Below are 13644 nucleotides of genomic sequence, written 5' to 3'. Positions count from 1 at the left end.
CAGTACAACCAGTATTCTTTTTTCTTTTTAATTTTATTGTTGTTCAAGTACAGTTGTCTGCATTCCCCCCCCACAACTCCCCCCACAACCCCAGCCATCCTCACCTCCTTCCCCTGATTCCACCCCCCCCCTTGGTTTTGCCCATGTGTCCTTTATAGTTTTTCCTGTAGTATTTTTTTCTTTTTTTAAAAAATATTTTATTGATTATGCCATTATAGTTGTCCCATTTCCCCCTTCATTCCCCTCCACCCTGCACATCCCTCCCCTCAGATTCCCCCCTTTAGTTTATGTCCATGTATCACAAGTTCTTTAGTTTCTACATTTCCCATACTATTCTTGCCCTCCCCACTATCTATTTTCTACCTACCATCTATGCTACTTATTTTCTGTACCTCCTCTCCCACTCCTCCTCCCACTTTCCTGTTGCTAACCCTCCATGTGATCTCCATTTCTATGGTTCTACTCCTGATCTAGCTGTCCTCTTAGTTTGCTTTTGTTTTAGGTGTGGTTGTTAATAACTGTGAGTTTGCTGTCCTTTCACTGTTCATCTTTTTTATCTTCTTTTTCTTAGATAAGTCCCTTTAACATTTCATATAATAAGGGCTTGGTGATGACGAACTCCTTGAATTTGATCTTATCTGAGAAGCACTTTATCTTTCCTTCCATTCTAAATGAAAGTTTTGCTGGATAGAGCAATCTTGGTTGTAGGTCTTTGGATTTCATGATTTGGAATACTTCTTTCCAGCCCCTCGTCTGTAAGGTCTCTTGAGAAATCAGCTGACAGTCTGATGGGAACTCTTTTGTAGGTGACTGTCCCCTTAGCTCTTGCTGCTTCTAGGATTCTCTCCTTCATTTTAATCTTGGCTAATGTAATTATGATGTGCCTTGGTGTGTTCTTTCTTGGGTCCACCTTCTTTGGGACTCTTTGAGCTTCCTGGATTTCCTAGAAGTCTATTTCCTTTGCCAGAACAGGGAAGTTCTCCTTTATTATTTGTTCAAATAAGTTTTCCACTGGTGGCTGTTCCTTTCCCCCTTCTGGTACCCCTATAATTCGGATGTTGGAGCATTTAAAGATGTCCTGGAAGTTCCTAAGTCTCTCCTCATTTTTTTGAATTCTTATTTCTTCATATTTTTCTGTTTGGCCATTTTTATTTTCCTTCTGGTCCACTCCCTTGATTTGAGTTCGTTTCCTTTTCATTACTATTGGTTTCCTGTGCAATTCTCTTCATTTCAATTAATTTAGCCTTCATGTGTTCCTCTAATTTGTGACTAAAATCAACCAGTTCTGTGAGCAGTCTAATCACCAGTGTTTTGAACTGTGCATCTGAAAGTTTGGCTATTTCTTGGTCACTTAGAGTTATGGGCTCTGGGGCTTTGATATCTTTCTTTTTGAGCCATTTTTGGTCTGTTCGTGCCTGTTAAGTATGAGGAGCGGAGCCTTAGGTGTTCACCAGGGCGGGGCCGCCCAGGTCGCTGGGTTGTGACGCTGTATGTGGGGGTGGGGTCAGAGTAGAAAATGACAGCCCCCTCTGCTGCCTCTAGCCCCTGGGGCCTGCTCGGTCCGTCTCACTGCCCACTCTCTCGCTGGTCTATCTGCGCACGAATGCGCGGTCCACAGTCAACCCACCGCCTTTCGCCCTCGCTGGGCCCGCCCGTTGCAACCCCATGCTTGGGATCCGCGCACCTGAGTCTGTCTGACCGAGTTTTTCTGTGCAACCCTGCTCTGCCAGCTGCTGGCTTTGCCCCTCTTACCGGTCAGGCTGAAGAATTTGTTATCAGACTTCCGAAAAGTTCAATTTTCTAAGCCAGTATTTTTTTAAAAGATTTTATTAATTTATTTTTAGAGAGGGGGGGAAGGGGGGAGAAAGAAAGAGAGAGAAACATCAGTGTGTGGTTGACTCTTGTGTGCCCACAACTGGGGACCTGACCTACAACCCAGGCGTGTGCCCTGACTGGGAATCAGACTGGCGAGCCTTTGGTTCACAGGCTGGCACTTAATCCACCGAGTCACACCAGCCTGGGCCAAAGCCAGGAGTTTTTAACAGCTTGCTAAATTCTTAAAATTATTTTTTCATGTTGTAGTTACAGTCTGTAAAATTACAGAAGCAACACTGGGGAACTGCCTTTTCCATTTTTATCTGAAAGAGTATGTGTGTGGTTTGACTAGTTGAAGGACCTGCTAGACACCCTGAGACTTAATCAATATCTCTCCTATAGACTTCCTTTATTAAGAATAGTTTGGCCCTGGCCAGTGTGGTTGGTTAGAGTGTTGTCCCATAAACAGAAAGGTTGCAGGTTTGGTCCCCAGTCTGGGCATGTATAGCAGGCAACTGATCAGTGTTTCTCTCTCTCTCCCTCTCTCTGAAATTAAAAAAATAAACAAATGAACCAATAATTTGGGGGTGTTGCCTCAGCTTCCTCATCTGGGTGTAAGATCAGTACTTCCATTACCTGGCAGCTTTTAACGGACTGATAAGACTTGGAACTTTGCAGATTAAAAATAGCCACATAAGCCTGGCTGGTGTAGCTCAGTGGATTGAGCACGGGCCTGTGAAGCAAAGGATCGCCGTTCAATTCCCAGTCAGGCCACATGCCTGGGTTGCAGACCAGGTCCCCAGTAGGGAACACATGAGAGGCAACCACACATTGATGTCTCTCTCCCACTCTTTCTCCTTCCCTTACCCTCTCTCTAAAAATAAGTAAATAAAATAATATTTTTAAAAAATAGCCACATAATTTTATAATATTTGTTGAAATACATCTCATCTGAATGATAATTTGAAACTTTGTAATTTAGTACAAGCTTTTACAGGAAATTGTAAAAGGTAAAAATCCAGTTATTTGTGTCTTATCTCAAGGAAGCAGTTTTTTCTCGTTTCTCGTTCTCATTGTCTTGCTGGGCACAGTCTCAGGTACTTATGAGTCAACTTCTACTCAGTCTGAGTCTGAGAATTCCACCTGCGATTATGAATGTTATGAATGTGGTTAAATACAGAGGCCAGTGTACCTTGGTTCAGCTTAAATGATCCAGCTGGGATAGGGCTTTGGAAACTCAAGCCTATTACATACCATAGTGAAAAGTTGCACATTCTGATTTAGTTGCCTGCAACAAACACAGCCTGAGTTTTCAAATTTTTAGGAACATGGATTTCTACTTTAATGGAATTAAAGATTAAAGTACAGAAACCAAAAGATACTTTCAATACAGTGCAAAAGTAGTACCTGGGCTTTTCCTTCTTTTTAAAATTTGTCCTCTCAGAGTGAAGGTACCTGCACGCATGCGCACAAACTTGTTGGTGCTTGTATTACCCCATGTATTTCAAGGGTGTAAATTTAGATAAATTTCAAAGCTTGGGATTAAAATATATACTGTTCTTCAGGAATGGGAACCAGTAATATTTATTAAGCATCTATTATGTGAATAATCTTGTTCCTGACCCAGTAACTTGAATGGATAAGTAAAAGGCCAGGCTCTGGTCTTAGGAAGTTCACACTCAAGTTGAAAAGCTAGAATGTCCAGGGAGAATATTTTCCTGGTACTGCAATAACAAATTCAAGAGAAAGCACTGGGTCATAGATGAGTTAATTAATAAAGGGATCCAGGAAAGAGCATCCTTGCTAAAGAAAGCACTGGCAGCCCCGACTAGTGTGGCTCAGTTGTTGGGTGTTGTTCCACAAAGGCAGAGCTCAGTGGTTTGGTTTTCAGTCGGCAACTGCTTGGGTTACAGACCGGGTCCCTGGTCGGGGTGCATACAAGAGGCAGCCTGTCAAAGTTTCTCTCTCACATCGATGTTTCTCTTCCTTTCTTTGTCCCTCCCTTCCCCTGTATCTAAAAATAAATAAATATATTTTAAAAGAAGAAAGCAGGCAAGCACTGGCAAAGAAAATGCCTTTAGGGACTTGGTGGAGGTGGGAAGCAAGATAGGAAGAGGACTTGTCGTGGTGGGTTCTAAAGGGTAGTTAGAAGTAATGTTTTCCACATCCCTTGAGCTTCGTATATATATGAAGCCACCTTTTTGGTTTATGGGATGACACTCTAACCAACTGAGCTACACTGGCCAGGGCCAAACTATTCTTAATAAAGGAAGTCTATAGGAGAGGTATTGATTAAGTCTCAGGGTTCTCGTGTGTGTGTGTGTGTGTGCGTGCGCACACATGTGAAATAATCATTATACCCTCAAGTGAGGATTTTAAAAAAGTAGTCATTTTAGTAAGCCTTTAGCTCATGGATAAGAAGGCTTAATCAGGGATAGTGATGACACTTTTAATTAATACAGTCTCTCAGTGTTAATCATATTCTCTTCAAGATGCATGTACTCAGTATTTTAACTGTTGGGTGTATTTTATTCAGTGGAGTTCTGGATAAAATGGGGCATAACATTTTCTTTCTTTACCTGAGATATCAGAGATGGTACTGATCTCAGTTTCACTTTTAATTAATGGCAGGTTTAAAATGTTGAACCACAACATGAATGAGAAATTGTTTAATCAACTGTTTTTGGGGGGGGGTTCTTTTTGAATGTGGAGGTTTGGCAGAAAGAAATGGACCCCCAAATGTACTGGGGCTCAGTTGGTGGAGCATCGTCCCCATAAACTGAGAGGTCACCAGTTCAGTTCCTGGTCCGGGCACATGCCTAGTTTGTCGGTTGAGTACCACCGGCCCCCTGTGCCCCTGTTGGGGCACTGTGAGAGGCAACCAGTCAGTGTTTCTCTCCCCCATCGATTTTTCTCTCCCTTTCTCTTTTCCTCCCTTCCTCTCTCTCTCTGAAAACAATAAGCATGTCCTTGGGTGAGGATTTTAAAAAAAAGAGCATACTGGAAGATACTAGATTGTGCGTGCTGAGACTACGCCGAAAAAGTGATTGCATCCCCAAGTAGAAATTCCATTGCCAGGACTTTATCTCCTTTCCCCCACTTTTACCACCAAAAAACATGAAGAGGAGTCTTCCTCTTCCTCCTTTCCCTCCCCTTCAGTGGTCCAAAGCAGGGACAAGCAGCACAAACAAAAGTGAGGTGATGTTACTTCACAGGCCTACCCCAAGGCAGAGATGGTTGTTCTTTATCAGATGCCACCCAGAAAAGAGTGTTGCATCACAACTCTAATAAAACCTCTATCAGTTTTCTGAAGCAGGGAGAGGCACAAATGAAAGTGCTTTCGAGTTTTCCCAGTAGGGACAAGGGCTTTTGTCCCTTAATTAGAGGTAGTGTGGGAAATGCTAGCACTCATGAATGTCCCAGGAGAGTTTGAACACCTTAGTTCTGTCCTCACTGTGATAGTAGTAGTCCGCTGCTTAGACGGCAGTTGGCAGTAGGAGAAGGTGGTTGAAAGCTCACAGAGAGGCCCTGCCAAGGGGATCTTTTTTTCCTTTCTCTGTGATGTCTGCAGCTCACTTGGCTGGAGCTCCAGGTTACTACTTGATTCTGTTCAGCAGTCAGGACTTGAATTCTGAGTCCCTTTCAGTAGTACTAGCGTTTATTTCTGGATCTAATTGTGCTTCTGAAAATACCAGCTGTAAAATTATATTAGAATTTATGTTTAAGAAAAGTCAGATGGCTATCAAAATATGTGGCTTTTTGAAGTTTTTGAATGAAAGGCCTGTGCTTCGCTGCCAGGCCTCTGGAGGAGTGCTTTATGCTGTGTATCCCTGCTTCCTGGAATGGGTTGTGGAAGGAAATTGCTTACTTCCTGTTTCATCACAACCCTCATGACCATGCCACATACCCTTGTTGTCATTGTCCTAGCAGAATCTGATTCTTGACTTGAGTGAAACTGGGCAAGGGTCTTGAAGACGTCCTTAGTATAGGTAGATCCCTGACCTTTTAAAGAAAGGGCCACAACTTAGCTGTACTGTTAGCAGCCCAGATGATGTCATTGAGAGCTCAAGAGTGTTCTAAATGTGCCCTGGTGGGTGTTGGCTCAGTGGATTGGGCGTCGTTCTACGGATCAGAGGGTTTCGGGTTTGATTCCTGGTCAGGGCATGTGCTGGGGTTGTGGGCCAGTTTCCTGGTTGGGGGTGTGTGAGAGGCAACTGATAAATGTTTTCTCCCATTCTTTCTCTCTCCCTTACCCTCTCTCTAAAAATACATAAATAAAATCTTTAAAAAATAACGAAGAAAGCATATTGTGAACTTGCTGAGTTGTGTTTTTGTTGTAGATATATTAATCATGGCAGACTCCAAGCTCTGGTATCTTTTTTCATCATTCACTCTCCTGCCCAAACTAAAAATTGACTTTCTGAAATCTCTACTATATTCACCTTTTATTTTTCTTCCTTGTTTACTGCCAGTAAATCTTTCAATGCCTGTTTGCCACTGTTTAGCTGGCTTAATTTTTTTCTGTTCTGTTGAAGTCTGGAGTTGTGGCTTGAGGGGCAGTAAGTTATGGTCAGTTCTTTGGATCCACACCCCTATTTATCTCTTCTTGGTGGCAGACATTAAAATTTAATAGGTATATTAGATTATGGTGATCATTTGTAGACTGGTTCCTTCCAAAGAGTACAGGGAGAGCATGTTACCTGCGGACAGTTGAGTAAACGTGTTCTTTGTACTTCCATCACCACATCATCTCAGTTATCCAGGTGAAGTGTGAGGCCTGGAGGGGGGAGTGTGCTCTGGTCCTTTGAGAAGCTGCAGGGAGATTACTGTGGCTAGAAGTAGAGTCAGCAAGAGGGGCAGGGTGGTTAGAAGATGAGGCCAGAGAGGTAATAGTAACAGAATAGAGGTTGTTCGCCTAAGGGTTCTTCTTTTTTTTTTGGTTTTTTCCTTAATCTGGCTTGTGTGGGTTGTGGGCGGCTTTTGTTTTGCCCGTATACCTATTTCAAAGTTGGGAGACCTAATTAAGAAAACATTAGCAGCCAGGGCTGGTGTGGCTCAGTGGATTGAGCACCCACCTGCAAACCACAGCGTGGCCAGTTTGATTCCCAGTCAGGGCACATGCCTTAGTTGAGGGTCAGGTGCTCGGTTGTGAGCGTGCGAGAGGCAACCACATATTGATGTTTCTCTCTCCCTCTTTCTCTTTCCTTCCCCCTCTGTCTAAAAAATAAATAAAATCTTAAGAAAGAATGAAAAAAACAACAAAAGCCCCTCATACAGCCCATTTCACAGTGTTAGGCTTCAGTATTTGTTAATGCCCTTCGTTTCCTTGGAACTTGCCCTCAGCTATATTAGGACCATAGGAGAGAGGTTATTAAATAGAGGTCAGCCTTCACAGGGATGGGATTCTAACTAGTACCTCAGTCATTTGACCCCAACAGAAGACTTTTTATTCTTGAGGTACTGCAGTTGGCACACTGTGTTCATTCTGTTGTCCCACCCACCAGAGACCTAAAAAGACCGATTCTGTGCCAGAACTCTTGGGCGGCTCTGTTCTCATTGAGGCATTCAATCTTCAGTTCTTTCTGCAGTTGCTATCAGTTTGAGCAGCCTCTTGTACAAAGTATCTTTTCAGCTACCTGGGCATGCAAGCTGGAGCTCTCTGATATTCATCATGACAAGGTAGTTTCACATACCCTGAGAGGGCCCTTGTAAGAGAAAGAGGTTTTTTGATCTTTAACATTTGAACATCCCCCCCAGTCTTTTGTTGTGATCTAAAGCCTTAATGTGCTACTTTGATTTCTGGGTTTTGCAGGATGAGAAAAGAATTTCATGTGTTTTAGTGCATTATATTTCTTTGGGAAAAAGCTTGGTGTTCAGTATACAGAGAGCTTGCTTGGCATTGTTGAAACGGTTTCCTTTCCTACAAAAGGCCACCTCAGTCGATATGTCTTGTTGGTACACAGCACTGATGCAACCATGCCATCTCGACATCATGTCAGGATAACTTGCCCAGAGAGGGCTTCTGGAGCCTACTACTTCGTTGATTTCCTTGGGTGCAATACAATTTCGGGGTGGGGGGGGGATCCAGGAGGTCTAATTGTGTGACAGGCAATAGGAAGGGTGAATCCCCAGAAACTTACAAAATGTGCTTTAACAGTAGTTAATTTTGTCTCCTAGGATGCTTTGCTCCTTCCTTTTACAAGTGAGTTCAGGTTACTGGAGTGTCACAAGTGAAACTTTGGGTGCTTCTGTAACTCATATACTGTACTGCCTCTGGAAATGCCTGACTTCCAGGCCCCCAACCAGCCCTGTAAATAGACTGAGCCAGAGACTATGAGGGCCAGCTCTGTTCAGGAACACTGTTCTGTTTTCAGGGAGAAATCATTTTTCCCTTCACCTCAATTGGAATGTATCCTACTAGCTTTTCTGCTCCTTTGTTGGCTGAGTACAGAGGAGAGCCAGTGTGCCATTCATCTGGCAGCCCCATGGCCCTGGGCCTTTCCTAAAGCCCATGACAGGGAGAGGCGAAGAGCTTGTGAGCATAAAAGGCCTTATAGATGTACCTGTATTTTTCATTTAGTGGCGTGGATAGGTATTTTTCAGTTTTTTCCCCACCCACTCACCTGTGCCAACTGAAATATCGTTTTACGCTTAGTAATATAATAGTTGGGAGCAAATTGTTACTGCAGATAAAAACACAAATATATTTTCAGCCAACATGCTGTTAATTAAATCGCTTATCTATCTAAACTTGGGCCTGTGCTGCCCATATCAGATGTCCCCGATTTCTTCCTTGAGTGCGTTGCCTTGTGTTCCATGACCTTGTTTTTCTCATTACAGTGTGAGTGACTGCCTCACGTTGTGTTGATGCTGGTCTGCCATGCTAGCCTGTCTCCCAGGGCCAGGTGACCTGTCCTTTCAGCTTCTTTCTCACACGCAGATGAACACTGGACTTCAGAAATGTAAGTAATCTGGGTCCCAGGGAAGGATGTGTTCACTTATTTTGTCCCTACATTTGGGCTGTTTCAGAGGAGTGTATTGACCATGGACTTTGGTACCTTCAAGATACTCTTTAGTACAGACAAAAGGAAGCAGTTGCAAAAGCTTGTCAGCAATACATAAGACACTTCTCTGACCACCGAGGTCCTCTAAAAAGTACTAGAATTTTACAGTGCGTAGCTTCTTAATTTTAATTGTTGCTGATAGCTGTTTGTTGAGCAACAAAGCTATAAGGAATTTTATAGGAGATACATATAGATACATCTATTTATCTGTCTAGCTATATCTCTATCTATCTATCTATAAATATATATTACCCTTCAAAAAAGTTTCTCAATGTGAACCCCCATGAGGAATTAAATGAAAACACACAGTCTAGATTACTTATGTGTGTCTCTGAATCTATGTACACTGTTCTGTTGTTTTGAACTCTCTGAGCACTCTCTACCATGGAAACAGACGATTCTCTTTGGCTTTGCTGTATGCCTTCTGAGCCAGTGACCTCAGTTCACAGCAAGTAAAGAAGTGTTCACCTTCAGAGGGATGAGGGGCTAGTTTTCTCATTCTTTTTAGGTGTATTTCTGCTAATGTACTTCTACAAGATTGAGCTTTTGAGAACTGTCTGCTGGATTCCCATCTTAAACTGGCTGGAATTGGGGCTTTATGCTTCATGCTTTCCCAGATTCCTCCCTTCTACCTTTGCATTGCATGATGTGCAAGGAAAAGATTCTATTCCCGGCTCATTACCATGTACAGTATCTTCAAGTGTTAAAATGGCCTTAAATTTGGAATAGACTTTCCTTTCAGGGCAAAAAGGGGAAATCAATGAAGCATCTAGGCTTACCCTTTAACAGAAAAGGTGCTTCGGTATCTTGCCTGAATCCTTCATGACAGGGTTTGGCAGGGTTTTAGGCTTTGCAGGCCATAGTTTCTGTTGCATCTACTCAGATCTGCCGCTGTAGGGCAAAGGCGGCCATAGATAATTTGTAAACAATGTGTGTGACTGTTTTCAACTAAGCTGTTTAGAGAAACAGCAGCTGGATTTTAGCCCACAGGCTGTAGTTTACCAGCCCCTGCTCTGTTAGATCTTCAGAAATTAAAAATGGTCTAGCCTCTGACTTCCTGTCTTTGAGGAAGAGTAAGACTCAGAGCCTGGCCAGGTCTGGGATTTGACCAGTGAATCCAGCTTGCGTAATGACAAAGCTGAAAGTGACAGTCTTCCTTCTGCAGCCTCCTGACTCAACAGGCAAACCCTGCTGTACCAGCTTTCCCCCTGGCCTTTCTCTTAATGAGTGACAACTAGGTGACTAAGTTGTGTATGTGCTCCCTGGCCACCCAAGTCTACTTGCCAACTACTTGTGACTGTTTCTGGGCTTCCAAGGACACAACTGGAAGGGGAGTATATTTGGAAGTATCCACTAACGTGTCAAAGAGCAACTCCCTGTCTTTTAGATTCCTTAACTCGGACAGCTTCACCCAGAGATGTGATGTCAAGAGATGAGCCATTTGGGAGGAAAAGCAAATTGGCAGCTTTATCTTGGGTGCTGACATTGGAGCTCCACTGCCTTTTCCCCGAAAGCAGCTCTTAAGTAGCCTCTGCCAACCCCTGCTCCAATCTATATTTAAGAATTAAGATATCCTTCTTTCTCGGTTTGAGATCCACCTGTCTATTTGGGGGATGATGTCTTACAATCTCTTTGACACTCGGGTTGCTATCCTTAACTAAATTCACACTTTTGCAGAAGAGAATCCTGTTGGTCTTTTTAAGTTTGCTTGCTTTCTTCTCTCCGCTCCCAAAATGTATAAGGAAAAAGAAAAATCTTACTGTGTGACTTAGAGCTGTTAGTGTTAAACATTTGCAGTTAAGGTGAGATGGAGCATAAGCTCTATCTCTTTTGGGAACCAGCAACTAAACGCCTGGTTAGAACCCAAGGCTACCAGTTATAAAAACCTTAAAACCAGTTTCGTGACTTTGCAGTTCAGCCTTTGCCTACTTCCACACCCATTCTCAGAAGGGTCTTCTAAGTCCCTTAGAAACACAGCCTGGTATCTGGTGGGGTAAGGATGGGATACAGATGTTTGTAGATTATTATGCTTCATGTTTTAAGAGTCAGCAAAGGCAGGAGAAATGGATCAGGGTCAGGAGGTGGGAAATGTGACTTCTTGGTCTAGCACTGTAATTCATCTGTCCAGTCACCTACCCCCAGCCTTGAGCTGCCATGAACAGACTCAGGATTGATCCCCTCTAACTTCACATTTTCTCTTCTCCTCTTCCTTTTCTCTGTGTACAGGAGGATGTACTTTATTTTCCATCCTAGATGTGTAGTTTGCAATAGGGCAGGCTGGATTAAAGAACATCTGAGTTTGGGGTGGGTCTCGTACTTGTTAGAGGACCCCATTTAGGGTTAGGAGGATGCCCTCCTAGAGCTTTTCTACATTATATATTCCATGATGTCACTTGCTTTGACAGTCCTAGCCATTTTGGAACTCTGTTCTTAAAAATCTGTTTTCCTCTGACCCATCTTCTCCTAATTCCTCCAGGAAACGTGTTTTTGACTTTTTTTCCTTATTAACCCCAGGCCTCTGCTCCTATTTCCTAAGTTCATGGTCAGGTCTGTAGTACTGGCTCAATAAATAGTTTTGAGTGAATGGTTAAAATGACCAAAAGACCTTGGTTCTCAAATCATCTTTTAGATAACAACTTTGACCTTTCTTATTGTACCTTTTGGGGCCTGGGACAAATGTCAAAAAATCTTTTGCTGCTTTTTAGTATGCCTGTCTGCCCCCTTGTGGAAGGGTTTGGAAATGGTGAATTGGTCTAATGGTTGAATAAACAGAAATATTAGCCTATATCTGTTGAGTGCTCACCATGTGCCAGGCACTATCTTGAGTACTTTTATATAGGTTTTCATTCATTTCTCAATAATGCCATATGGGAGACTCTCTTATCTTTTGTTTAAGGATAAGAGTGTTTGCCACTTGCCAGCATCACATTACAGTTCAGTGACTTGCCTAGAACTCACACTCAGGTCAGACTCCAAAGCTTTCATTATAAACACACTGCATGTGCCTCTCCACCTGTAGATAGAGGTTCCTGCTGCATATGCCACCCATGCTGTCTGACCTTCAAAATAGAAGGATACACAGAGAGGTCCCTGTGGGGAAGCCTGGGTTCAGGCAGATTTCATCCCTAGTCCCTGGAACGGACAACAGTGCTTTCTGCTACATTGTACTCTCAGACTCAAGCTCAGGGCACCCTGCAGTTGGGGCTTCCTTTGTCAGCTTACTTTGTCCCATCTGTGGGCAGACTCAGGCAAAACTGCTATCCTTAAAACAATATTGGCAGTCATCGTTCCTGTCCACAGAGTGCTTTCCTGTTCACTGGATCTTAGTGATTCTGTGCAGTAGGACAGCAGGTGTCATTCCTTCTTATAAATGAGGAATGGCTGAGACTGGGTAGTTACATAGTAAAGCCAGTACTTGAATCTGGATCTCTTTTATCTAACCACATATTTCCTCTTCTATATACTGCCTTATGTCTTCTTTTTTTTAATATTATATTTTATTTATTTTTAGACAGAGGAGAAGGCGGGAAAGAGGGAGAAAGAGTGGGAGAGAAACATCAATGTGTGGTTCCTCTCATGAGCCCCCAACTGGGGACCTGGCCTGCAACCCAGGCATGTGCCCTGACGGGGAATTGAACTGACGACTCTGGTTTGCAGCTCCTGCTCAATGCCTTATGTCTTAGTTAATGACACCGTTGATATTTGATATTTAGTAGGTTTTTTTTTAATCTTGAAGAGACAGAAAGAGAAGCATCAGTTTGTTGTTCTACTTCCTTATCCATTCATCAATTGCTTCTTGCCTGTGCCCTGACTGTGGAGGACACTCTGACCAGCTGAGCTACTTGGCCAGGCCCTCTCTGTTCAGTATTTAAATAAGTTGCTTACAAAGCCGTGGTACCTGCGCTAGCTGTGCACTTAAGGGAAGATGTTACAGAGGAAAGAAAGGCTCCGAGGTACCTGTGTGTGGGGAGTGAGACAAGAGAGTGTTGAGCCCTGTTTCGGTTCCTGATTGGGGCACATGCCTGGGTTGCTGCCCAGATCTCCAGTTTGCGGGCACACTTGAGAGACAGCCCATGTTTCTCTCACACATTAATGTTTCTCTCCCTGTCTTTCGCCCTCCCTTCCTCTCTCTCAAAAAAACAAAACAAAACTGTGGAGGACTTGACTTTTTACATGGGTTAGGCGTAAGTCGGGTATATGAGGTTGGTGGTGCTAAATTCTCAGAATGTGTCCTCTTTTTTTTAAGTATATTGTATTGATTATGCCATTACAGTTGTTCTATTTCCCCCCTTCATTCCCCTTCACCTTGCACACCCCTCCCCCACCATTCCCCCCCTTTAGTTAATGACCACGTGTCTCAAGTTCTTTAGATTCTATATTTCCCATACTATTCTTGCCCTCCCCCCTATCTATTTTCTACCTACCATCTATGCTACTTATTTTCTGTACCTTCTCCCCCCTTCTCCTTCTCCCACTCCCCTGTTGCTAACCCTCCATGTGATCTTCATTTCTGTAGTTCCACTCCTGATCTAGCTATCCACTTAGTTTGCTTTTGTTTTAGGTGTGGTTGTTAATAACTGTGAGTTTGCTGTCCTTTCACTGTTCATCTTTTTTATCTTCTTTTTCTTAGATAAGTCCCTTTAACATTTCATATAATAAGGGCTTGGTGATGATGAACTCCTTGAATTTTATCTTATTTGAGAAGCACTTTATCTTTCCTTCCATTGTAAATGAAAGCTTTGCTGGACAGAGCAATCTTGGTTGT

General features: G+C 43.0%; 1 protein-coding gene across 4 annotated transcripts in view; it reads left to right on the top strand.

The window, feature by feature from the left end:
* Positions 1–13644, top strand: part of FAM222B (family with sequence similarity 222 member B) — a 71085-nt gene that overhangs the window by 49365 nt on the left and 8076 nt on the right. For all 4 annotated transcript variants that reach the window (XM_037162822.2, XM_037162823.2, XM_037162825.2 and 1 more), the window contains one exon: positions 8656–8777. In XM_037162822.2, the coding sequence (XP_037018717.2) occupies positions 8696–8777 (82 nt within the window). In that variant the 5' untranslated portion in view covers positions 8656–8695. The remainder of the gene's footprint in view (positions 1–8655; positions 8778–13644) is intronic.

The sequence above is a fragment of the Artibeus jamaicensis genome, unplaced genomic scaffold (assembly GCF_021234435.1).
Source record: "Artibeus jamaicensis isolate MK-2021 breed Jamaican fruit bat unplaced genomic scaffold, CSHL_Jam_final contig_2790, whole genome shotgun sequence".
Classification (NCBI taxonomy): Eukaryota; Metazoa; Chordata; class Mammalia; order Chiroptera; family Phyllostomidae; genus Artibeus; species Artibeus jamaicensis.
Note: the sequence above shows the minus strand (reverse complement) of the source record. Positions and strands in the feature narration are given on the sequence as shown.